The 24,805-nt window shown below is 38.3% G+C and overlaps 1 protein-coding gene across 1 annotated transcript; it reads right to left on the bottom strand.

The window, feature by feature from the left end:
- Nucleotides 1–20,397: 20,397 nt before the first annotated feature.
- On the bottom strand, nt 20,398–22,989 carry BSPH1 (binder of sperm protein homolog 1). Its single transcript, XM_014852310.3, has 3 exons — nt 22,896–22,989; nt 20,913–21,044; nt 20,398–20,540 (listed from the first exon to the last, which is right to left on the bottom strand). Exons 1-3 carry the CDS (start codon nt 22,987–22,989, stop codon nt 20,398–20,400), a joined length of 369 nt encoding a protein of 122 aa, XP_014707796.3.
- Between the last annotated feature and the right edge of the window lie 1,816 nt (nt 22,990–24,805).

Genomic DNA, 24,805 nt, shown 5'->3' on the forward strand with positions numbered 1-24,805 from the left:
TGATCGATAGTAATACCATCAGCTAGAAATGCTTGGACGCACCCTCCGGCCAGGGGAAGTTCCCACAGACCCCTCCCCTTTCCACATCAATGCTGTGACTGGACCAGCCCTTGTGGTTCTTGTTACGATTACAAGATGCTCCATCAGCAGTAACCACCAGAAAACTTTGAAGAAAAACAGTTTAACACTTAGGATACCCGGAGTACACAGGGCACACTGTCACCGACTAATTACCCCAAGGAACCAAGGGAGGTTTCAGAAGCATTTAATTGTTTCTCCAAATTGCTTTTTTTTGTTGTTATGTAAAGAGATGCAATCACCAACCACCCTGAACCAGACCCAGCCCCATGGCAGGAGGCTCAGCAGGAGGACCACCCGTGCAAATGAGCCAAGAGTTGCCAACGGAGCCCCTGCAAGCGAATACCCACCTTTCTCTTTTGAATATTCATTCCCCATGCAAAATAAAACACCCCTGCTTTCCTGTGCTGGGGGAAGCTGTGACATTGGAAATGATTCCACGTGGTCTCCTATTTGCTGCAAATATACCCTACTTTCTGTGACCACTACTTCTGGTGGAGAGTGATTTTAACTCGCTAGGAGGCAAACCCACCTTGGTTCAGTAACAAGGCCAGGAGGCACACAGTGAGGTCGCAGGTAGAAAGAGAGAGAGAGTGTGAGCACAGGCCTGAGGTTCTGCTTTTTTTTTCTTTCTTTCTTTCTTTTTTTTTTTTTGCTGAGGAAGATTCACACTGACATAACATCTGTGGCCAATCTTCCTCTTTTTTTGCTTGAGGAAGATTAGGCCTGAGTTAACATCTGTGCCAATTTTCCTCTACGTGGGTTGCTGCCACAGCGTGGCTGACAAGTGGTGTATATCTGAACCCGCAAGCCCTGGGCCACCAAAGCAGAGCATGCTGAACCCAACCACTGTGCCACAGGCCAGCCCCCTAGGTCCCACTTTTTTTAAAAAAAAATCATTTTGGGGGGGTCATATTGGCTTACAACTTTGTGTAAATTTCAGGTGTACATCACTATGTTTCAGTATATTGTGTTCACTGCCAACAGTCCAGTTATTATGAGCCACCGTACACAAGTGCCTGTTTATTCTTTTCCCCCTCCCCCTACTCCCTTCTCCTCTGGTAACCACCAACTTATTCTCCTTATCTGTGTGTTTGTTTATCTTCCAGATATGAGTGAAATCATATGGTATTTGTCTCTCTCTTGCTGGGGTCAAGAGTGGGGGGGTCTAGGGTTTTGTGGGCTCAGTCTTTATTGGCAAATTTAGAACATAAAAGTGGGAATTAAAAGCTTGGGAACAGAGAGAAAGAAACAAGTGGCCCAAATATCCAGTTATCTAAGTCCACCAAGATCTTTAAAACAAAGGAGCCTCATGGTGGGTTGGGGGATGGGCAGCCTAGCTTTTTATCTGGTCCTGTGACTGGCAATGTGTTTATTCCAAGAGACAACCTTTGATGGAGCAGATGCCTCTTTGAAGTGTATGCCTCCGTGATCAAAGCTTGTGTCAGGCACTTGCATTACAAAAAGAAAGGCTGACTGTCAGGATGCTACAGCCATTTTTAGAACCTTCCACCAACATCGGCAGAATAGACATTCTTCTCAAGGGCACATAAAACATTTATCAATAGATTACAACAATTATTCAATAGATTTAAAAGGATTCAATTCATACCAAGTAGATTCCCTGATGACAGAGGAATTAAATTAGAAGTAAAAACCAGAAAGAAACCTGGAAGAATCCCCAAATATTTGGAAACTAAATATCACACTCTAAACAATTCATTGGTTATAGAAGAAATTAAAATGGAAATTAGAAAGTATTTTGAACTGGATGAAAATGAAAACACAATATAGAAAAAAATTGTGAGATACAGCCAAGGCAATACTTAGAGGGACAATGATAGCACTGAATTCCTCAATTAGAAAAGAAGAAAGGTCTCAAATCAATGACCTCAGCTTCCACTTTAAGAAACTAGGCAAAGAAAGGCCAAGAAAGCCAAAATAATCAAAATAAAGGAAACAATAAAGATCACAATGAAAATTATTGAAATAGGAATCAAAACTCAAAAAGAAACAAATGAGAAAAAAAATCCAGAAAATAAAAAAAAAAGCCCAAATGCTGCTTATTTGAAAAGATCAATAAAATTGAGAAACTTCTATCCAGACTGATTAGGAAAATAAGAGAAAAGACACAAATCACTAATATCAGGAATGAGAGAGTTAAAAATCACTACGAGACAGTGTATTATTGATGAAATAATAAACAAATAGATCAGTGGAACAGAATAGAGAGCCCAGAAATGGACTCATATAAATACAATCTTTGATAAAGGAGCAAAACATGGAGAAAAGATAGTCTTTCCAACAAGTGGTGCTAGAAGAATTGGACATTCACATGCAAAAAAAAAAAAAAAAAAAAAAAAAAACGAAAAGAAAGGAATCTAAACACAGACCTTACACCTTTCACAAAAAATAACTCAAAATAGATCATTGACCTAAGTGTAAAATGCAAAACTATAGAATTCCCAAAGATAACGTAGAAAGTCTAGGTGTTCTTGAGTTTGGCAGTGACTTTTTAGCTAAAAACCAAAAGCATGATCCATGAAAGAAAAAAATAATAACTTCAACTTTATAAAAATTAAAAACTTCCGCTCTGTGAGAAACACTGTTCAGAGAATGAAAAGACAAGCCACAGACAGGGAGAAAATCTTGGGAAAACTTGTATCTGCTAACAGTCTGGTATCCAAAATATACGAAGAACTCTTAAAACTCATCAATAAGAAAACAAAGGACCTAGTTAAAAAAATGGGTAAGAGATCTGAACAGACATCTTACCAAAGAAGGTATACTGATGGCAAATAAGCATATGAAAAAATGGTCAACATGATATGTCACTAGGGAATTGCAAATTAAAATAACAAGATACTGCTATACACCTGTTAGAATGGCAAAAATCCAAAACACTGACAACACAAAATGCCGGCGAGGGTGTACAGCAGCAGGAACTCTCATTTTTTGGGATGGGTATGCAAAAAGGCACCCCTATTTTGAAAGCGTGGAAGTTTAGTTACTTACAGAAGTAAACATATTCTTACCATATGATCTAGTGTGACCCAAACGAGTTGAAAACTGTGTCCACACAAAAAGCCGCACACAGATGATTATAGCAGCTTCATTCACAATTGCCAAAACTTGGGAGCAACCAAGATATCCTTCAGTAGGTCAACAGATAAATAAATCGGTACATCCAGGCAATGAGCATCATTCAGAGATTAGAGGAAATGAGCTATCGAGTCACAAAAAGACATGGAGGAAACAAACGCTTATTGCTAAGTGAAAGAAGCCAGTCTGAAAAGGCTACATTCTGTATGATTCAAACCGTATGACATTCCGATAGATCAGCGAAGAGATGCCGGGAGGGGAACTTAGAAATGCATGAGGGGCTGGCCCTGTGGCCGAGCGGTTAAGTTCATGCACTCCGCTTTGGTGGCCCAGGGTTTCGCTGGTTCGGATCCTGGGTGTGGACCTGGCACCGCTCATCAAGCCATACTGAGGTGGCGTCCCACATAGCACAGCCAGAAGGACCTAGAACTAGAATATACAACTGTGTAAGGGGGGCTTTGGGGAAAAGAAGAAAAAAAAAAAAAAGAAATGCATGGATTTGATGTGGCTGACTTGGAAAGGATCACTTCTGTAGAAAAGGGTGCAACAGAGAGGAAAGATGTCCTTTGGAGGCCAGTTGGTGGTGAGAAAAAGAAGGAGGGGGACATTTTAGGATACCACAAAATAAAATAGAACCAAAAAAATTGAAGAAAACACAAACCTCTCCGCCACTGCGCGCACTTCCTCCCAAGGAAAAGCCGGCCCTGAAAGAAACCGCCCTTCGCTACGTAGATGGGAGAGGGGGCGCTCCTGAGCTATGACTCTTACAAGCCACTCAACGCATCAGCTCTGTGAAATGTGTAGAAGGCAGCAGTCTACAGAAACACACACACACCCCAGAAGAAAATGAAACAAGAGGAATGAAATAACCTCAAGTAAGTATTTGAAGATAGGAAAAACATCTTGAATCATAGATTCGAAAGGATTAAAATGGATTTTAAAAACAAACAAAAAAAAAAACAGGAAAAAAGATGGAACAATAATGAGCTCAGGCAGGAAATGGATAAAAATTTAAAAGTCTTATCTAAAGTGAAGATTAAATTAAAAAGTGGCCAAGGGAGAACAGATTTAAATGCAAACTCAAGAAGGGGTGTTTAAGAAAGACGCTAAAACAGGGCCAGCCCAGTGGTGCAGCGGTTAAGTTCACACATTCCACTTCTCAGCGGCCCGGGGTTCACCGGTTCGGATCCCGGGTGCGGACATGGCACCGCTTGGCACATCATGCTGTGGTAGGCATCCCACATATAAAGTAGAGGAAGATGGGCAGGGCCAGTCTTCCTCAGCAAAAAGAGGAGGACTGGCAGTAGTTAGCTCAGGGCTAATCTTCCTCAGGAAAAAAAAAAAGACATTAAAACAGCCAGGAGAATGAAACTAAGATAAAGATATAAAAAGAATATTAGAGACCATGATGGAAATAAAAGACAGATGTAGAACGTATATATAATTCATGTAGGTGAGAAAGAATGACAAAACAAAGGAAGAAAAATCATATTTGAAACTATAATCACAAAAGCTATGCAAAAAAAAAAGAGAGAACACCTTGATCTACATATTTAAAGGATCTACCAGTTACCTGGGAAAATTTACTGGGAAATAGTAACTTCTAGATACAGTAGTATGATTACTAGATGTTAAAGGTAAGACAATGTTTTCAGAGACACAAAGGAAAAAAAGATCAAATCATTTGAAAGGGCAGGATAAGCAGGCTGTCCTCTAACTTCTGGAAAACAGCAGCAGAGCAAGCGACCAATAATGCAGCATTTTCAAGAAACTCAAGTAAACTGTAAACAAAAAATTCTGTATCCGCCCAAGAAGTTCTTCACGTATCGAGTATAAAAATCAATGATATTTAAAAAGTAAAACCTCAGGCAATACTGTGAGAAAGAGTCCTTCTTGAAAAGTATAGTAGAAAGTAAACTTCATCCAATGTGGAGAAGTTTTGGGAAATTTTGATGCTTTTTCTGTTCAGGTTAGGAGCATGGCAAGAATGCTTACTATACCTCCACTGTATTTAACGCTCTATCAGAGGTATGAAGCTAATGCAATTAGACAATGCAACTTAATTAGGGGCACAGAAGTTGGGAAAGAAGGAAAATTATCTTTATTTGCAATAAGCAATGTGCAAAGGAGTATACACAGTATGCCAACTTTTTATTTAAAAACGAGGAAGATAAGACAACATCTGTGAATCTGTTGACTTTTTGTGAAAACAAAAAGAAAGGAAGGGAGGGCGGGAGGAAGGAAGAAAACTGAAATCGATGAGAGTGAAGTGAGATTGATTACCTACAGGAGGGGGTGGGAACAAGATGAAAGAAGGAAGAGGAAGAAGATCCTTCTCTGAGTCCAAATTCTTTGCCTAATTTCGACTTCTGGAAGAATGTTAAAATTTTAAAGAATTAAAATGACATAAAAATTTTACAAAAACACCAATGACGGGAACAAAACCTCCCCAAATGAAACAAATGAAACAAAACAGAAATAAATGAACTTGACAGAACTGAATTGCAAATGAATTATATCCCCGCAATAAAAGGGGAAATAAAGAACTAACGGGAAGTTTGTGAGCGTAGTATTTGGCCATATGCACTGCCTAGAGACAAACAGAACTTTAAAGAGACTTTGAACTCCAGTTAGTAACTTTGTTTCTGCAGTGGCCTAGAGTATTGATTCTGAAACCACTTCTCTCCATCCTAGGATGGAGCACATGAATAAACACGTTGAGGATGAGGGACCCCAGGATTCTCACTACTGGAGAGGGAAGTGGCATAACATAGAAAGAGGGGAAATGATAGTAAATTCTGTGGTATTGGTTTGGACTCATTGATATTGGTAAGAACTCTGGTTTTTAACAGAGAAATAGATATATGTGTATCAATATACGTATATAAATACGTATATATAAATCTATACATACATAGGAATAAATATACGTGTTTCCTCTCCCTGTTCTCATTGTTCTCCTAGAAACAATGACACCCCAATAGTGGGTTCTAAATATCATTCTGTGTGAAAAAGAAGTGGAGATCTCCAGATGAAAGGGTGATTCCAGGATAAGGACGAGGAAAACCCGAGATGAGCCTGGAACATTTTATTGTGGCAGAAAGTAAGGAAGTTCCTACAAATGGTGGGAACATGGTTAGAGAAGATTTTCTCTTAGGTAATGGTGGTGGGTGTGCACTTGCATATATCCTTGTGTTTTCCTGTGGACTCTGAATAACCCCTCACACATTTTTACAAGACTGTGTGTGTGACAGATTCATGCATATGTGCTTTGTCTTTTGAATAACTTTCCGCTTGAATATAATTTTCTAGTGCTTACTGAAAAAAACGCAAGTCCCTTCTAGGATCCCAATGCCCTTAGAGCTACAGAGGACAAAAAAAATTCATTAGGTTGGAAAAAAATTCCTTTATTCTGTGAGAAATGCCCAGTTGTGCGAATTGCCTTTTTCCACAATCTTATTCAAAAATTCATATAGCATAGAATCAAAAAGGAGTAAATTTCAATAAGCATCGAATAGCTTTGCTCTCTGCCAAATGTTCCAAATAAACGGACATGCAATATAAAATCACAAAATATTGTCAGAATAAATTTTATTCTCACAAATTTACAATGAAAATTTAACAATAATAAACTTGGTTAATAATATTGACTGGTTTTGTGTCTTACATATGCGATAAATTCATGAACAAAATTTGATACCTCAATTGAACATTTGTTCTAGAATCTCAGAATCATTATTCATTCTGAACGGTGAAAGTTTAGCCTAAAATTTAACAGGAAAATATTTGACTTAGAGTCAGTCCCCGACCACCACAGCTAACATCATACACAACTGGGAAAGACTGGAAACTCTTCCTGTAAGATCAGAAACAAGACAAAGATGCCCACTTTTGCCACCTCAATTTAACCTGGTACTGGAAGTCCAAGCCAGAACAATTAGGTGAGAAAAATAAGTAAAAGTCACCCAAATTGGAAAGGAAGAAGTAAAATGATCTCTGTTCACAGACAACATGATCTTATATGTAGAAAACCCTAAAGATTACACACACACACACACACACACACACACACACACACAGAATGGTTAGAACTAATAAATGAATTCAGCAAAGTTGCAGGATACAAAATCAAGACACAAAATTCGGTTGCGTTTCTATATACTAACAATGGACAATCTGAAAAGGAAATTAGGAAAATGATCCCATTTACGATAGCATCAAAAAATAAAATACTTAGGAATAAACTTAAGCAAGGCAGTGAAGGACTTGTGAAAGGACCGAAAACTACAAAATGAGGCTGGAATAAATAAAAGAAGACACCAATAAATGGAATGAGATGTGCATGTTGATGGATTGAAAGACTCAATATAGTATTGCTAAGCTGTCAATAAAACCCCAAACGGTCTACAGATTCAATGCAATCCCCACCAAAATTCCAATGATATTTTTTTCAGAAATAGAAAAAAAATCCTAAAGTTCGTATTGAATCTCAATTGAATAGCCAAAACAATCTGGAAAAAGAACAAAGTTGGATGTCTCATATTTTCTGATTTCAGAACTTATTACAAAGCTACAGTAATCAAAACTGTGATGCCGGCATAAAAAGAGACATATAGACCAATGGAATAGAACAAATTGAAATTTTCTAAAGGGTAATTTGTTCAATTTCCAATTTTTATGTGGTTCAACATTCACAAGGGAATTCGTGTTCTCAGAATTGCTGATAGCTTCAGAGAATGCAACAATATCCTGCGCAAAATTTTGCAGGAATGTGTTAAACATGGGCACCGACAGAACTGGGAATGTCTTTATGGTGCCACACAGGAAATACGAAGTGTCTCGTGGAGGAAGTTAATTCTGTAGAAGGATCCTACTGCAAGATGCTCTTCCAGTCCAAGGAAGCGGAATATGTTCCAGGGACCACGATGGAGAGCTATTTACAGAAGTCCTTTCTTCCCTTTATTGTAGTAATACAGTTGAAGCTGGTTACATGGCTGGCTTGCTACGTTATATTTACCAGCCTCTCCCCAAGTTAGATGGGGCCATGTAACAAGGTTCTCTAAGTAGCTGATTACCTAGGACCAAAGTCTCCAGTTATAAGATGAATTTAGAAAAGCAGCTACAAAGGAATTCACCATTTGATTGACGTGAGAATAAATCATGGACACTTCCTTAAGCCCTAGCAGTCTTTTTGCTGTTGCATTTAGAGAAATGAATAGGGTTGTAACAACAACCTTTCAAGTCTTTTTTGGTGCCATTCATCTCTGCAATTCCCAAGGGATATAGTGTTTCTTTGTATTACCTTTCTAGTAGGAGACCAGCTACTTTGACATCCATTGTGATTTTTTCCCCCCAATGTAATGGCTAATATTTCATGGGTCAGGGAACCAATGTGAGTAGGTTTTTTTCTGAAAATATTTATTCAAACTCTATTTCTCCTGGGACCAGGGGAAATAATTTTGGGAAGTATTTGGTATCACCCTGAACCAAGAGCGAAGCGAACTTAAGTCAGGATTCTATCTTGTGTTTCTAGAATCTTCCACTCTAATTACTGGATTTCGGTGGTATTCTGAGTCCCTGAAAATTAATCTCTGCTCAAAACCAATATCCGGTAGCCCCTGGAAATGTGTGTATTTCCCTTTCTCCTGTACACTGAATACTTTTGCCCCTTTGGGGAAGTCTACCAAGAAGGCTATAGTGTATACCTACTGTGTGATCAGCGTGTGGCTTCCTGGTTATCCAGCCTCCTGATCATTCAAGGGGCATTAAGTCTGTGAACAGACTCATGCCTAGAAATTAGGTAAAAGGCTACCTATGACTTTAGGCTGGTAGCTCAAGTCTGGCCCTTTGGATCTGCCACGTAATGAACAGCGAGCCATCAGTTGATTTTATTTCTGAAAAACCTCTAATCAGTTTATCACCACCAGATGTCTCTCCGTGTCAGTCATTCTCTAGGATCTGATTAGTGAGTAATCCCCGTTGCCTGGTATAATAACCACACTCACTTTGCGCCTGAAGGATTAATTGCCACCACCTGGACTCAGTCACAGGGCGTTCTTCTAGCTCCACTGAGACAAGTAAGCCCATTTCAAAGGCGATTCTTTCTACTAGCATTCCCAGACTAGAAAGACAAGTCAGAAATATTCTTTTCAGATTTCTTATTCCTCATGAAAGATGATGATGAGCCTTCTGGGTCCACAAAGACAATATTTCCAAACTGGGGTTTTTTTTGACCATGATTTGCAATAAGAATACATTTAAAAATATGATTTGGCACGCATATATGTATATCTTTCCATAGGCATGTATATCTCTCTATAAACTTGGCTCAAAGTTTTAGAAATATAGCATCAGATACACACGCTCTGTGATTTTTCTATCCAATTCTGCAGCATTTTATTTTTTTGCTTAAACAATACTGGTTGTGCCCCACTAAATTGACAGTGACCCACAGTTTGAAAAACACCACTGCTCAAAGTGTTTTCTGACTTGGTATGGATGGGTTTGAGGGTGCCGGTTTTTATTTTTATTTTGTTTTTCAAAAATGCCATTTTATGGCAGAGGAAGAGAGAATTCCTTCTGCCTGACTTGCCTTCAAGCTTGGACACTGTTTTTTTTCCTACCTAAGCTGAGTCTCAAGCCTGCCGGCTTCTAGACTCGAACCACACCATCGACTCTCTTGGTTGTTCAGCCTGCTGACTATCCATCTTGGGACTTATCAGCCTCTTTAATCACACAAGCCAATTCCTTATAATAAATCTCTCTATAAATTTATATGTAAAGAGATTTCCATTTGCTTTTTACCTGGAGAACTCTGACTAGTACACTATGGATAAGCCACCACCCCTTTGACCACTCCCCAATTATAGATCATTTATATTGTTTCCAATTTGCCTATTTTAAATAATGCTAAATCCATGTTGCTGGAATGGGCTTATTTCTGTAGGAGAGATTCCCAAGAGCATAATAGCTGGGACAAAGTAGAAGCATTTGATTTTTAAAAAAATTTTTTTTTTTGAGGAAGATTAGCTCTGAGCTCACATCTGCTGCCAATCCTCCTCTTTTTGCTGAGGAAGACTGGCCCTGAGCTAACATCTGTGCCCATCTTCCTCTACTTCATATGTGGGACACCTACCACAGCATGGCTTGATAAACAGTGCATAGGTCCACACCCAGGATTGGAACCAGAGAACTCCAGAACCGTGGGCCTCCAAAGTGGACAGCACGAACTTAACCACCACACCACCAGGCCAGCCCCAAGAAACATCTTAAATTTTACCTTTTGATCAATAATGCAAATTTCCCTTCCAAAAAGGCCTCTGTAGCTTTTATTCTCACCAACAACATATCTCAGTGGCTGTCTATATCCACATGCACACTGGATATTAAAAATATTTTTAATTTGATAATCTGAAGAGTAAAAGGCTGCTGTGTCATTATTACTGCAAATTGCATTTACTTGCTTAATTTGCACTTACTGAATTACTAATGATTTTGAGGTTTTTTCTGTGTCTTCATTGGGCATTTGTATTTATTGTTCTGTGAAATACTTTACTCATTTTTCTATCAGGCAATTTGCCCTTATCCTGCCGACTGGTAGTTGTTCTTTACATATTATTGATATTAAATCTTGTATTTGTTATATAGGTTGCAAAAAGAAGCCATTTTATTGAAATACATTTGGCATGTAACATTGTGTAAATTTAAGGTACACGACACGTTAATTTGATACATTTATACATTGTAATATAATTGCCATTGCAGCAATAATTAGCACCTCTATCACATTACATAATCATCTCTTTGTAGTGGTTGGAATAATTAAGTTCCAGTCTCTTAGCAAGTTTGACGGTTATAACACAATACTGTCTCTATTCACTATACTGTGCATTAGACCTCTAGGGTTTATTTACTACTTGTTGCAAGTTTGTACCTTAAACACCATCTGTCCTATTCACCCCGGCCCCCATCTCCTGGTAACCACCATTTTTACTCTCTGTTTTTATGAGTTTGGCATTTTCAGATTCCACATATAAGTGAGATTGTATAGTACTTTTCTTGCTCTGTCTAACTTATCTCACTTAGCATAATGTGCTCAAGGTCCATCTATGTTGTCACAAATGGCAAGATATCCTTCTTTCTCGTGGCTGAACACTATTCCATTATAGATATAGATACAAACCACATCTTCTTTATCCGTTCATCCATTGGTAGGCACTTAGGTTGTTTCCATGTCTTGGCTACTGTGACTAATGATCAATAAACATGGGAGTGCAGACACCTCTTTGATATCCTGATTTCATTTCCTTTGGGTATATACCCAGAAGTAGAGTTGCTGGATCATACGGTAGATGTATTTTTAATTTTTTGAGGAAGCTCCATATTGTTTTCCATTTGGTTGAACCAATTTATACTCTACCAATAGTGTACAACGGTTGAGGGTGGAGGTGTGTGGTGCCATATTGAAAATCCTACTGGAAATACTTGAATAGGTACAGGACTGTTCTACCAGAAGAAAGGATGCTAGCAAAAATAGGTTTTCCCCATCGAAAGTCTTCAGCAGTGTTCATGGGGCAGAGACTTCCCCACAAAGAGTTGATATTCTCGATATCAGTCATTCCAGGAATAGGCAGTCCTAAGAAAGGAAACTGAACCATGGAAGTGGGGGTTATCAATACTGTGGAGAGGGAAGTCCCTGTCTATCTAGGTCCTACTATAACAATAGTGACAAAAATAGCTAGTATTTGTTGATTGCTTTCTAGTGTTGGGCACTGTGCTAAACAATCTCATAGACAGACAATCTCATTCACAGATTCCATATTTGTCAACGTGCCTACTCACTAAAACATATTTGGAACCACAAAGTCAACACTCACTGTGTGTTCGCCCTCATTCATAGACACGCGCAGAGCGATGAAAAATTGGAGTTGCTCAGTGCACATCTTCCCAGTTAGATGGAACAAGGCGTTGCTCTGCCTTCTGGTTTCAGCTTTTGTCCTATAAATATGTTTCCTTTTTGGAGTCTATTTCATGCTTCATTTTTCTCTTTTTTGTGCTTTTTGTTGGTGATTTTGTAGTTTAAAATGCCCCCAACTATAATATTGGAGCACTCTCTGGTGCTCCTAAGCACAAGGAGGCTGTGATGTGCCTTATGGAGAAAATACGGTGTGTTAAAAGAAGCTTCTTTCAGGCATGAGTGCTGTTGGCCGTAAGTTCGACAATAATGAATCAACAACGTATATTAAACAAGATGTATTTGCAAATGTTGTAAAACGTTCCTTGCAGGACCTAACCCTGTATTTCCTTTAGGAGCAATGGGTCAGTATTCACTAATTCAGTGTTCACAGCCAGTTTATAGAACTACTATAAAGAATGAGAATTGAATGCCTTATCTTATTTTATATGCACAAAGAGCCATGAGACATCTATCATCCTTATTTTACAGATAAGGAAACTGAGGCTTAGAAAGGTGAAAGAGATTGCCCATCGTAAGTGACACAGCTGGATTAAAAACATATCCCATGGTGACATGCTCTTTGCAAATATGTTCTGTGGCCTGTTGTTCAAAGCATTCTTAAGGAAGCGCACAGGTGTTTAGGAAACAATTATCCTCTGCTATGTTAAAACAAAAATGTGTAGTGGAAGCTGACCTGGGAGACTGGCCATGGGAGAGTCACCTGAGTGTACTTTCATCTTCTTGGGTGATATAGATCGGGATGGATCAGACAGCCTCAAATTTGGATGTGTATTGAAATCATCAAAGATCGTTTAAGAAGCATGATGCCTTGGTGCTGCCTTAAGACTTTCTGAATGAATTGGTCTGGGGAGCATCCAGGCCATGGGGAATCTTCGAAAGTTCTCCAGGTGCATTGTGTAGCTCAAAGGTAAGAAGAGCTGGAAAACAGCCTGTGGCTCCAGAGACTGGCCATTTCTAGTAAGCTGCATGTTGCTCTTGACTTTTATTTTCCCTGTGGCATTCCCAGCCTGTTCTGAGGTATTGTTTGAACATTATAGCCTAGTTTCATTTCTGCTCTGAAAAATAAAGCAGCTGTGTGTGAAGGCATGGGAAGGAGGTTGAAGGGGGAGCCATTGGTCCCTGTGTCCTCCATAGTGGTAGGAACCATCATGCACACGAGGCGTCTGAAGGAAGATGCTTTTCAATGGTTGAGAGTCGGTTCTCTGATTTCCACTCTTCACTCTGCGCACAGAGATTTCCCTTCTGTTATAAATGCTGGAGGAAAATGGATTTTATTTTATTAAATTCTTGGGTTACTTTATAGCAGACCATCCTGACCTGTTAAAGAATTCAGGATTTTCAGGAAATAGATGATTACTGTTGGATGAATTTTTCCTGTTTTATCTATATCAGATACCCAACAGATGCGTGCAAACCTAACCCAAAAAACAGAGAAAACTGACTCATATCCCCACCACTCTTTCTGCTCATTTATCTCATTTGACCCATATAGATGGCTCTACCCAACTCCTGTCACTTTTAGGGAATGTTTTCCATGATCTAAATCAATTATTCTAACTTTGCCAGGCCCTAGAACATCTTATCTGGTGTGTATTAAGACACTCATCTTTTATGCATATAAATTGTTTCGTTCATATATTTACTGAAACCACGTATTGAGTCTCTATCATGCAAGGCTCTATTTAAGCATTGAAGAGGCAGGCAAAATGCTTACTCCCATGGGGCTTACACTCTGTTTAGAGAAGTTCAAAGCTAAACAAATAAACAAGAAAATGTGAAAGTGCTGTGGAAAAAAATTGAAAAACTCCATTGCAACAGAAAGTGACTGAGGGACCACGTAGGTTGGGCTGGTATAAAAATCCTCCCAGAAGCAGAGACAATTAAGAGAAGACTTTAAATAGAAGTCATCAGCCACGTAAATAACTGGGAGACCCTGCTGAGCAGAGAGAACACCCAGCGCAAAAGTGTTGAGGCAGGAATAGTCCTGCAGCAGAACACAAAAGATAGGAAGAAGGTGAACATGGCTGACAAAAAGGGAGATGACGGCATTAGCAGAGAAGATCGAAGAGGTAGGCAGGACCCACATTTCGAAGAGCCTTGTACATCAAGATTAGAACTTTGGACTTTATTCTAAGTTGACCTGAAGCCACTGATAGTTTTTAGAAAGCGATGATATAATGCAAGTCTTGCATTAAGAGATCGTGGTGATGGTTGTGTGGAGAGAGAGTTTTAGAAGGGTTTGAGTGGAGTCAGAAAAATCAGTTTGGAGACTATTATTACTGTCTAGGTTGATGCTGACAATATCCATGCAACTGGAGATACGTAGGTGGATGCAGGATATATTTTGGAGATTGAGTTAACAAAACTTGTTAACGAATTGGATCTGGTGGGCAAGGGAGAGAGAAGAATAAAAATGAACACCTGGGTTTTGACCTGAGCAAATAGGTGGATGGTGACGAGATGGGAAGATTGTTAAGGCTTCAGGCTTAAGGATTATGGTGTAGAACTGAGGCTCTGTTTTGTTTCCATGATTATCCAACATCCAAGTGAATATATTATTTACACAGTTGGATACATGAGTTTGGAGTTTAGGAGAGAATTTGGGACTGGAAATAGGAATTATGGAGTCAATAACATATGGAGGAATATTGAAGTCATGAAGCTTTATGAGTTATACATTATGACCATATCATTCAGTGCCCGATCAGGAGACAGAAACTATGCTTGTAATTTAAACAGGGAATATGCAATATAAAGATATATTATAACTGGTAAAAAGGATTAACTACTAGAAGGGATAAAGAGGACCCTAAAGAACACAGGAATAGCAGATGTGAGGAGATGTAGGGGAAGGCAGAGAGAGAGAAATCCAAAGAAGGAACAAATTTGGAGGACGGCTGAGATTCAGATGTAACTGGCACAATTACCCTCCCATCTTGGTTTCCCGTGCCTTCCTCACACCACGCCCTCACCTCTTCTCCTCTCCGCTATGTCCTTCCCAATCTCTAACATGCATCTTCTCCCCACTCTCCCAAGAGAGTAGACTTTATCCATTTCCCTTTTGCAAGGCAATCGGAAATGTTTTCCTTTAAAAACTCCCCATTACTGAGGGCTTACCACCTGCAGACACTGTCGTGGGCACTTCATCTGCATCAGACCATTTAGCTCTTCTGAAATAATTTTGAGATATTTTGCAAATAAGGAAACCCAAGGTCACGGAGGACTTTAACCTGTGCCCAGCCAGGTGAGTGGCAGGACTGACTTCAGCCAGGTCTTTCTGACTTTAAAACCCTTCTTTCCAATAAAATACTCAACTTCCTCCCATGAAAACCTGAAAAAATTCTAGCGGGGATGGAAAACTAATATCAGGAGTCTTTAATGTGTGACCTGACTGTGCACTTATAGGATTTACAAGGGAGGATGGCTGTGAAGTCCGACAGATGGGGCTGTAGCCAAACTCCACTCTTCCACATTCTTGTGATCTTGAGAGAGTTGCTTGACCGCTATTGATGTTTTCCCTCATTCTGCCAGGTGATTGCAACCATCAGTTAAGACAAAGTATGTAAGTCGGTTGGCACTGGATGGAACTCATCACAAATGTTCAACAAATGATTATTGGTATTCTTATTATTAATAGAATTTTGAAAGTCCATAAACCATAGGGCAGGTTTTCCAACTTTTCTCAGAGACTAACCCTCCTATTTGTAACCCGTTTTCAGTAGCTGAACTTTCTCTGGTTGCCCTGCTTGTTGATTATTGTGATGGTTAATTTTGTGTGTCAATTTGACTGGGGCCGCAGTGCCCAGATATTTGGTTAAGCGTTATTCTGGATGTTTCTGAGGGTTTTGTTTTGTTTAGTTTTAGGATGATTCTTTCTTATTTATTTATTTATTTTTGCATATATTTTATTTTTTTCAGCTTTATTGAGATATATTTGACATACAATATTGTATAAGTTTAAGACGTTCAACGTGATGATTTGATACATGTATATATTTTGAAGTTATTACCATAATAAGATTAGTTAACATCTCCATCACCCCATTTAGCTACTCTTTCTTTGTGTGCTGTGAGAACATTTAAAATCTACTCCCTTAGTAAATTTCAAGTTTAAAATACAGTATTGTTGACTATAATCACCACATTGTAGATGAGGTCCCCAGAACTTATCCATCTTATAACTGAAAGTTTGTACCTTTGATCGACATCCCCCATTTCCCCCACCCCCTCAGCCCCTGGCTACCAACATTCTACTGTCTGTTTCTATGAACTTAGCTTTGTTAGATGACACACATAAGCGAGATCATACAGTATTTGTCATTGTCTGGTATAAAACAAAAAAAAATTATTCTCTCACAGTTCTTTGTTTATATCGATATCTGCATCTGTATCTATATCTGCATCTGTATCTAATTTTGCTCATAACAAATGCTATAGGGTAGAACTCTAAAGCAGAGACCTAGAGAGGGTCAGTCACAGAGAAGGTAAATAAATACCAAATTTTCCGTGATAATTGGTAAACACTAGGTTCCAACCCAATTTTAGCTCTCTGCAGGGTAAGCACCATTAACCACTATGCTACGCTTTGCAGCATCTCAAGATGACTCAGCATGAATAGAGGATTAAAAATCAGACAGTATGCTCGATTAGTCAGGGGTCTTGATGACAAACAACAAAAACGGGCATTGGTTAATTTTGACAGAATAGCAACTTACTGGAAGGCGTATCAGGAGAGGCTTATGACTATTGCAAACTATGTGAAAACTCCAGAGCTTAAGAAAATAAAAATTGGTTCTTGGCAAGTGCAGGTCAGGGAGAGGGTCTCTGCTCCCTGCCGTGAGTCAGGGCTCTAGGTCCTTCTGTGTGGGGGGCTGGAGGGGGAGGGTCTTCTTTCTTTTGACTCTAGAGTCTACTGTTTCCTCTGCATCTGCAGGTGGACAAAGTAGGGGTACCGGGCAGGGGAACTGGATGTTGGGGGTCATGGATGTTGCAGGGGTCAGGTTCAGCACATTCCATGGCCACCAGAATCTAAACTGCCACTGTGTCTGTGTCATTTGCTCTCAGATGGGAGTCACAGAGAGTCATATTCCGGAATATTGCATTCAGGCATCCCACCTGCTAGGATCCTGAGATTCACCCCACAAATATTTATTATGTGTCCTCTATATGCCTGTGTCTGCTTCTTGATGCTAAGGATATAGCAACGAACAAGACAAAGACTCCTGACTTTACCAGCGATAGCTTCACTTGTCAAATACGAGATAACTCTATTTCTTCACTAGAATCTGTTGTTTAGATCCAAAATGGTGTTCAAGCTGTACTTTTTTTTTAGATTGTTACTTTTCTGTTTCTTTTTTCCCTTGAAAGCTTTAAAAGTTAAAAATCTGCAAAAACAAGAATTCAAATACTTGTTATATGGCGCTTTGCAATTTAATGGTTCAACAGGACTTACGGCATTTCCCATCCCACTAATGTCTGAAGTCCTATATTTCAGTAAGACCACTATAAAATAAATGATAGATGAAAAGCTGACTTCTTGGGGATTAAATATTGTTCATGAGTTATGGAAACAGATTTGAAAGCATATTTTACAGCGTTAACAGCTATTTTTCCTTTGACCTCTGGAGGCAAATTAATTTCTGGAAGAATTTTGATGGTTCCTTAGGATCCTAAGAAATTCCTAAATAGGAATAGATAAAAGCAAAAACAAACAAACTTTCATAAGCTTACCTCAAAATTGTCTGTTAAAATACTTGCAAAAAGTGAACAGACCTATTATAAGGAAGTATCTGAACAGCTGGTGATGATCTGAAAGTTAATCAAGAACCATTGTTTTTTATTTGAAAATATCTATTTTGCCTAAGAGGGGCAATGATTGGGAGTAACAAAGCAGAAATCAGAAAATCAGCTAAGAGGTCATTGATTTCTCAGGGTGAAGGGGGGGCATTTTGTGTGTCTTCCCGGTTTGTCAGACCACAAACAGGAACAATAAGTCACAGGAAAGAAAGCCCGGGAGGAGGAAGGGAAACCCTTCAAGATGTCTAATCTTCGCTTTAGTATAGCAAATGAGAAGCCGCATCATGTTAATATTTGTTCAAGGCAGTGGAAAACTGCAGTAAACAGGGCTTTTGTTCTGCTGGAGGACAATTAATAAATGTAATCGTTAATAATAAATGTTATAATTAATAAATGTAATAAACGAGCACATGTCCATGATTGAGACACACCATTTTCTGATAGGTATGTTTTCTGCATCCCGGGATAGAATTCAATTTTATAACTCTTAGTACCTTTTCTTTACATTATTAATTTTTAAAAATTGTGGCTATACCATGTATCATAAAATTTGCCATTTTAACCATTTTTAAGTGTATAATTAATTCAGTGGCATTACTTAGATTCACAATGTGCAGCCATCACCACCATCTATTTCCAAAGCTTTTCAATCAGCCTAAGCAGATCCTCTGTACCCATTCTCCCCTCCTCCCAGCCACTGGTAACCTCCACTATCTGTCTCTATGAATTTGCCTATTCTAGATGGTTCCTATAAATGGAATCATACAAAACTTCTTCCTTTTGGTCTGGCTCAGTGTAATGTTGTCAGTGCATCCATGTTGTAGAATGTATCAGCTCCATTACTTTTTATGGCTGAATAATATTCCATTGTATGGAGCTACTGCATTTGGTTCATCCACACCTCTGTTGACAGACACTGAGATTGTTTCCTCCTCTGGGCTACTGTGAATACCGCTGAAAAGAACATGGACATAGAAGAATTCTTTCAAGTCCCTGCTTTCCATTCATTTGGGTATATGCCTAGGAGTGGAATTTCTGGGTCATGTGGTAATTCTACGTTTAGCTTTTTTATCTTATCATCTGTTTACATTATAAAAGTCATAGCCACATAACTCTTTGAAAATGAGTTAATCCACTGGATTCATAGTTTCTGAAGATAGTGACAATAATATTTACCTCATGGGGTTGTCATGGAGATTAATGATGATGTGTGTAAATCACACAGCATAGTATCTGTCATAAACTATAAACTATAATTGTGGAGACATAAAATTTGCTTATTTCCTGAATGGCTCCGGGAAACTCTGACTCCACCATGGAGTAAACGGCTATGTACTGTACCATGGACATGGCTTCCTTCAGCCTCCCCACCCTGGTTCCTGTGGTTCATATCTGAGCTGCTTTGAGCCTCACTGCAACACTTTCCCTCATCGATACTGTCAACTTAAAAAGCAAATTTCCCTGTTATTTTATCTCAAAAGGAGTTTATTTATGATATAGTCCAAAGAATTGCAATTCAGTAAGCGCATGCGGTGGCAAACCATAGGCAAATCCAGAGAACAAAGGAGGGGAGCTGCTTTTATAGAGAAAAAGGGGGAGGGGGCGGGGCTGTTCTAAAGGAAAGTCTATTGGGGGAAAGTAACAGTTCAGGGTGGAAACGGCTTCTCATTGGCTGAGCTGTGGGGTTTCTCATTGGCTGAGCTGCAGCACTTCTCATTGGCTGAGCTGTTGCCAGGTGGGGAGAGAAATCTTCCTTCAGTAGTAAAGTGGTTTCACTTCTTGTCCAAGATGCAAGGGTCCTTTGGTGTAACTGACCATGTGTGATAGGGCCTGAGAGCTCCCCCTACAGGCCTTCCTGACTCCAATTTAGTTAAGATTTCTTTGATTAATTTCCACAGCCTACCTCAGGTCCCACTTCAGTTACAACTTTTCTTTTTCTGTTTTAAAAATAATTCTTTATTAAGGTAATGCATTTTAATAGACTTTATTTTTTAGAGCAGTTTTAGGTTCACAGCAAAAGAAGATACAGAGATTTCACACATACCCACTGCCCCCACACTCAGACAGCCTCCTCCATTGTCAGCATCTCCTCCCCTCCCAGAGTGGTACATTTTTTACAGTCGACGAACCGACACTGACACATCATTATCACCCAAAGTCCGTCCACTTTTTTTTTTTTTTTAACAAAGGGGCCTAATTTTACACAGTTAGCGAGTAAAAATGCTGAGGCTACAGTATAGGTTTCCATATCAAAACCTCCTAAACCACAATCCATAAACAAAACCCCAAGTTATTTCCAGCCAGATCACCTTTAACTCATATCTCTGGGGAGGGAAAAACTCTTTTAATGAGGGTCCTACCCCCTCCTTTTCCAACAGAAGCTGAAGATTCCTTCCCATGAGAACGATTAAACCCTTCATCCCCTCTCTCAAGAAATCCCACTATCACTCACAATATTTCCAAATCTTGTCCTTATTATAATTCTGGGTCAGTGAACACCAGTATTTCCCAAACGCATCCCCATCTTCAGTACATTCCCAGTAGATCATGCGTCTGTACCAGAAGGGGAACACACATTTTGCAAAGTCTACAGAGAAGAAAGAAGCAATCAGAATAAAAGATCTTTCTATTTTGTATCTCCTCTTCACCATAGCGTGCATACATGCTTCCCACTCAGCACCATCTGCTCTGCTCTCATCCGCCCAAAGCGTAAGCGAGGATTATTGGTGAGGGACTGAAGCTATGCTGAAAGGTTTCTTTTCAACACAGTGTGGTTGAAGCACTCAGAATATATCTTTGGTGCAATGTGATTTTCATACTCTCAGAGAACTGCACCTATTGTATTTTCACAATTTAATTGACTGGATTTCCCTTTCAGAACTCTCTTGTGGATCTCACCAAACCTCAGCCCTGGCAACCAGAATTATCACCTTGAGGTATTCAGAGGCAAAACACTCACCTTCTTCAGAACAATACTTCCAATATCCTTGGTAGGTCTCATTTAAGGAGCACCACTTGTGTTTGGCCTTGAACATGACACAGTCATAGAACTTTGCATTTCTATAGTAGAATGGAAAGACACACTTGCCATCTAGAGAGAACAAAAATTCTTCATTGTCTTTGGGAGTGTTAGTTGACATGTTACAAAATTCCTTTCCTCCTCTTGGTGGTTGCGCTCTGAAATCAGAGCCACTGCCTATGGCTCCACTGAACCTTACTGGGTCACGTGATAGTGGAGCTGTTGGCCCTCTTTTAATAAAGGGATTTGGTTTTATTCCCCTTACTCCTGTCCCACTTTTTTCCATGGTATAAACAGTCTTGAAATTTTGCTTAGCATTTGCCCCCACTTCCAGAAATGTACCCTAAGCTGAGAGACAGAAATATGGGCATTTATCTATTAAACATTTTCCCCCCGTATCTCTTTTCTTCAACCTCTTCCACCATCACACACATATGCAAAAATGCATGTAGCCTGGTTTGTATCTTTCCACACTTTTCTCCATGCCCATATGGATCTATCCATCTAGATATCTATCTATCTAGATAGATAGATAGATATGGATGTGTATATATATATATCTATATGTACACACACACATATCCATCAATACAACATATATAATCATACAATGTATATGTAATCATATGTATTATATATATAACATATAATACATATAATATACATATATAAATATATATATATCTCCCCCACAGGCACACATACACAGATTTTTGCTCCCTCCCCAAATGAATCATACTTTATATCCATAACCTTACTTTCTAACTTAACACATCATAGAAGTCCTTTTAAACTTGTCTTTTTAACCTTTGTCACTCTAACTCCTCTCTACTGCTGATTCATCTTCTGTGACATGGATTTTGTCATAATTTATTCTATACTTCTTGTATTCGGATTTTTTCCCTCTGTAAATCAAGCTGCAGCAAACATTCCATGCATGTAAATCCTAATGGAAGCAATTGTTCGTATAGAATAGAATCCCAAAAGCAAGGGTCTTGGGTTAAAGTATAGATGAATTTTTAACATTGATGGGTATCGCTTTCTCAAAGAAAATGGCAATTCATTTTTTCCACCAATATGTTCTTTTACCTGGATTTTCACCAGCATGAAGCATTTATGCACTTTTTAAATGTTTACCTTTATAACAGATGACTCCAGTCCTGCTTTAAAAGACGTCCTGGTCCTTAGAGCGTACTGCATTTTCCTCTTAAATTAAATGATTTTATTTCTTTTGTATTTAAAGTTTGATTCAACAGGCATTTAGTTTTGTATATGATGCAAGAGGGGAGTGCAACTTTATTATCTTCCAAGTAGATATTCAATAATGACAAATTGATGATAAAATAAAACACTTGTGCATTTAAACACCCATACACTTAAAACCATGTATTAGATTCTAATATATCCTGGGATCCATTCTATATTATCTATCAGGTTTCTTGAAATTATTAGAGAAGTAGGATATCATAGTGGTAAAATGAGCAGGGTCTGGAGCCAGCAAGCATCCAAAAAGATTACTTATTATTATTTGACTCTTTCTAGGCTGATATCATGCTGTTTATATTACTATATTTATGTTTTGTCTAAATATCTGATAATACAAGGTGCTTCTCCACCTAAGCACTGTTTTTGTTCATAATATTCCTAATTACTAATGGACGTTTTTTCTATATGAATTTTAAAATCAGTTACTCTCTATCAGATTGGCAGAAATCAAACAGTAGAAGAATTTAGTGCCAGTCAAAGTTCAGGGTGACTTCTATTTCTCATTTTTTTTTTATCTGTTTACAAGACATTTCTATTAAATTTTATGAAAGGAAGAAAAAGAACATTTTTGCCAGAAAAAAACTTCACTGATCTCCCCATTTTTACAAAATGAAAAGAAATTGTACTTTAATAGTGAAAGTTATCTGATCAACTTACCTTTGATTTCTGGAAAGTGAGTTATAGTTTCTGAAAAATAAAATTTGAAGCTGACGTTTATTTCACTATTCTTGTGTCTTCCCATGAAGAACATGGCACGATCTTCTATTTTTTTTAGAAGTTGCTTTACGTTCTTCATAGGGTTTTATCATGTACTTTAAGTCCTGCACATTTCTTGCTGATTGAACTCCAAATTGTACCGTTGATGTAAACTAGAAAGATTTCCTTTTCCATCATTGTCTAGTTGGTTCTTACCAGTATAGAGAAACTATTGACCAGCCACATAGCCAGATTCTCTCATTAAAACTTATAATCTTTACAATTTTTCCTAGGAGTTTTAAAATATTCAGTCATAAAATAATTGTGCCTGGGGGCCGGCCCGGTGGCGCAGCGGTTAAGTGCGCACGTTCCGCTTCGGCGGCCCGGGGTTCGCTGGTTCGGATCCCGGGTGCAGACATGGCACCGCTTGTCAAGCCATGCTGTGGCAGGCGTCCCACATATAAAGTAGAGGAAGATGGGCACGGATGTTAGCTCAGGGCCAGTCTTCCTCAGCAAAAAGAGGAGGATTGGCAGCAGTTAGCTCAGGGCTAATCTTCCTCAAAAAAAAAAAGTGCCTGTTATTTTCCATAGGCTTGTGGATTATTTCCTTTTGGTGATATCACAGAAGTTAGAGCCCCCACCCCCTGATCATGTTAACTAGTATTGGTCACAATAGATACCTCTGTGCTTTCCTGGTTTTAGTTAGAATGACATTCAAGTTAAGGATGTTCATTTCAACCCATGGTTAATAGCGGTCCAAAAAAATAGAAATCAACCATTAAGGGAATTTTAAAATAAAATACAGCTTTATAATATCATGCAGGCATTAACAAAGATGAGCACATAAATAGATATGAAAACATTTTTACTTCACTTTTAGGTGACAAAAGGCATTTTCTATTTCATTATGTTCTGTAAGACTCTATTTTTGCAAAAACAAATCACTTATGAAGTTACATGTAATATTTGATCACACAAAAATATTAATAATAAAATTGACAGTAAAATTATGATTTCTCTCTTCTTTTTCCTTAACTATTTTTAACATGGAACATACTTTATCTAATATACAAGGACATAAAATAGTAGTTTTTCATTTAAAAGTATGATTTCTTACCAGGAAAAGAAGTATAGTATTCAATGATTTCACATTTTATTGAAAAATTTAAAAAGAAATTCTAATAAAAGAATTTTGATCAACTCACCTACATATGAGGAGTCTTCATCTGAAAAACACAATTTTAAACAAATATTTATTTCACTAGATTTAGCCTTTAAAACAAAATAAAAGTAAAATATTTTACCAAATTCTGTTCTAGTAAGAATAATAATATTTTGAAGGCAATGGATCAAAATTTACATGGAGCTTATTTTCAGTAGCGTGATTGTGGGTGATTTCTAATTTTTCCTTTTGCTTTAACTGTCTTTTCCAAATATTGTTAATGAATAGAAACAATTAAAATTATTTTTAAAACGAAAACAGTTCAACAGGCAAAATCAAATGATTTACTTTTTCCACACTTTGCCACAAAATAAACCATGTTATAGCAGGATAAATATGTTTTTTCATTTCACCATCCTTTTCTGTTTTATTTTGTTTTATTCTATTTCTTTTTCGTACTATCTGGAAGGTAAGATTTGAAGCAACACTTTCTTAACCATCCTAGGCTTTTAAAATGAGATCAAATTTATTTTAGAAATTTAGAAATCTGTTAAAGAAAGGTTTGTGCAGTTCAGCTTCCTAGGTTTGTTGTGAAGATTAAAGGAAAACTTGTGTCAGACTCTGCACAGTACACAACAGAGAGAAAATACTTGGTACATGGTAGCAATTTTATTGCAATGATAAGATTCTTCTTCTAACAATTATCATT

The sequence above is a fragment of the Equus asinus genome, chromosome 26 (assembly GCF_041296235.1).
Source record: "Equus asinus isolate D_3611 breed Donkey chromosome 26, EquAss-T2T_v2, whole genome shotgun sequence".
Classification (NCBI taxonomy): domain Eukaryota; kingdom Metazoa; phylum Chordata; class Mammalia; order Perissodactyla; family Equidae; genus Equus; species Equus asinus.

Coding starts and splice junctions, on each gene's coding strand:
- BSPH1 (XM_014852310.3), bottom strand. CDS start 22,989: ATGTTCTTCATGGGAAGACACAAGAATAGTGAAATAAACGTCAGCTTC. Junction 21,045..22,895: donor TCACTTTCCAGAAATCAAAG/GTAAGTTGATCA, acceptor TGTTCTCTCTAG/ATGGCAAGTGTGTCTTTCCA. Junction 20,541..20,912: donor GAAGTATTGTTCTGAAGAAG/GTGAGTGTTTTG, acceptor TCTTCTCTGTAG/ACTTTGCAAAATGTGTGTTC.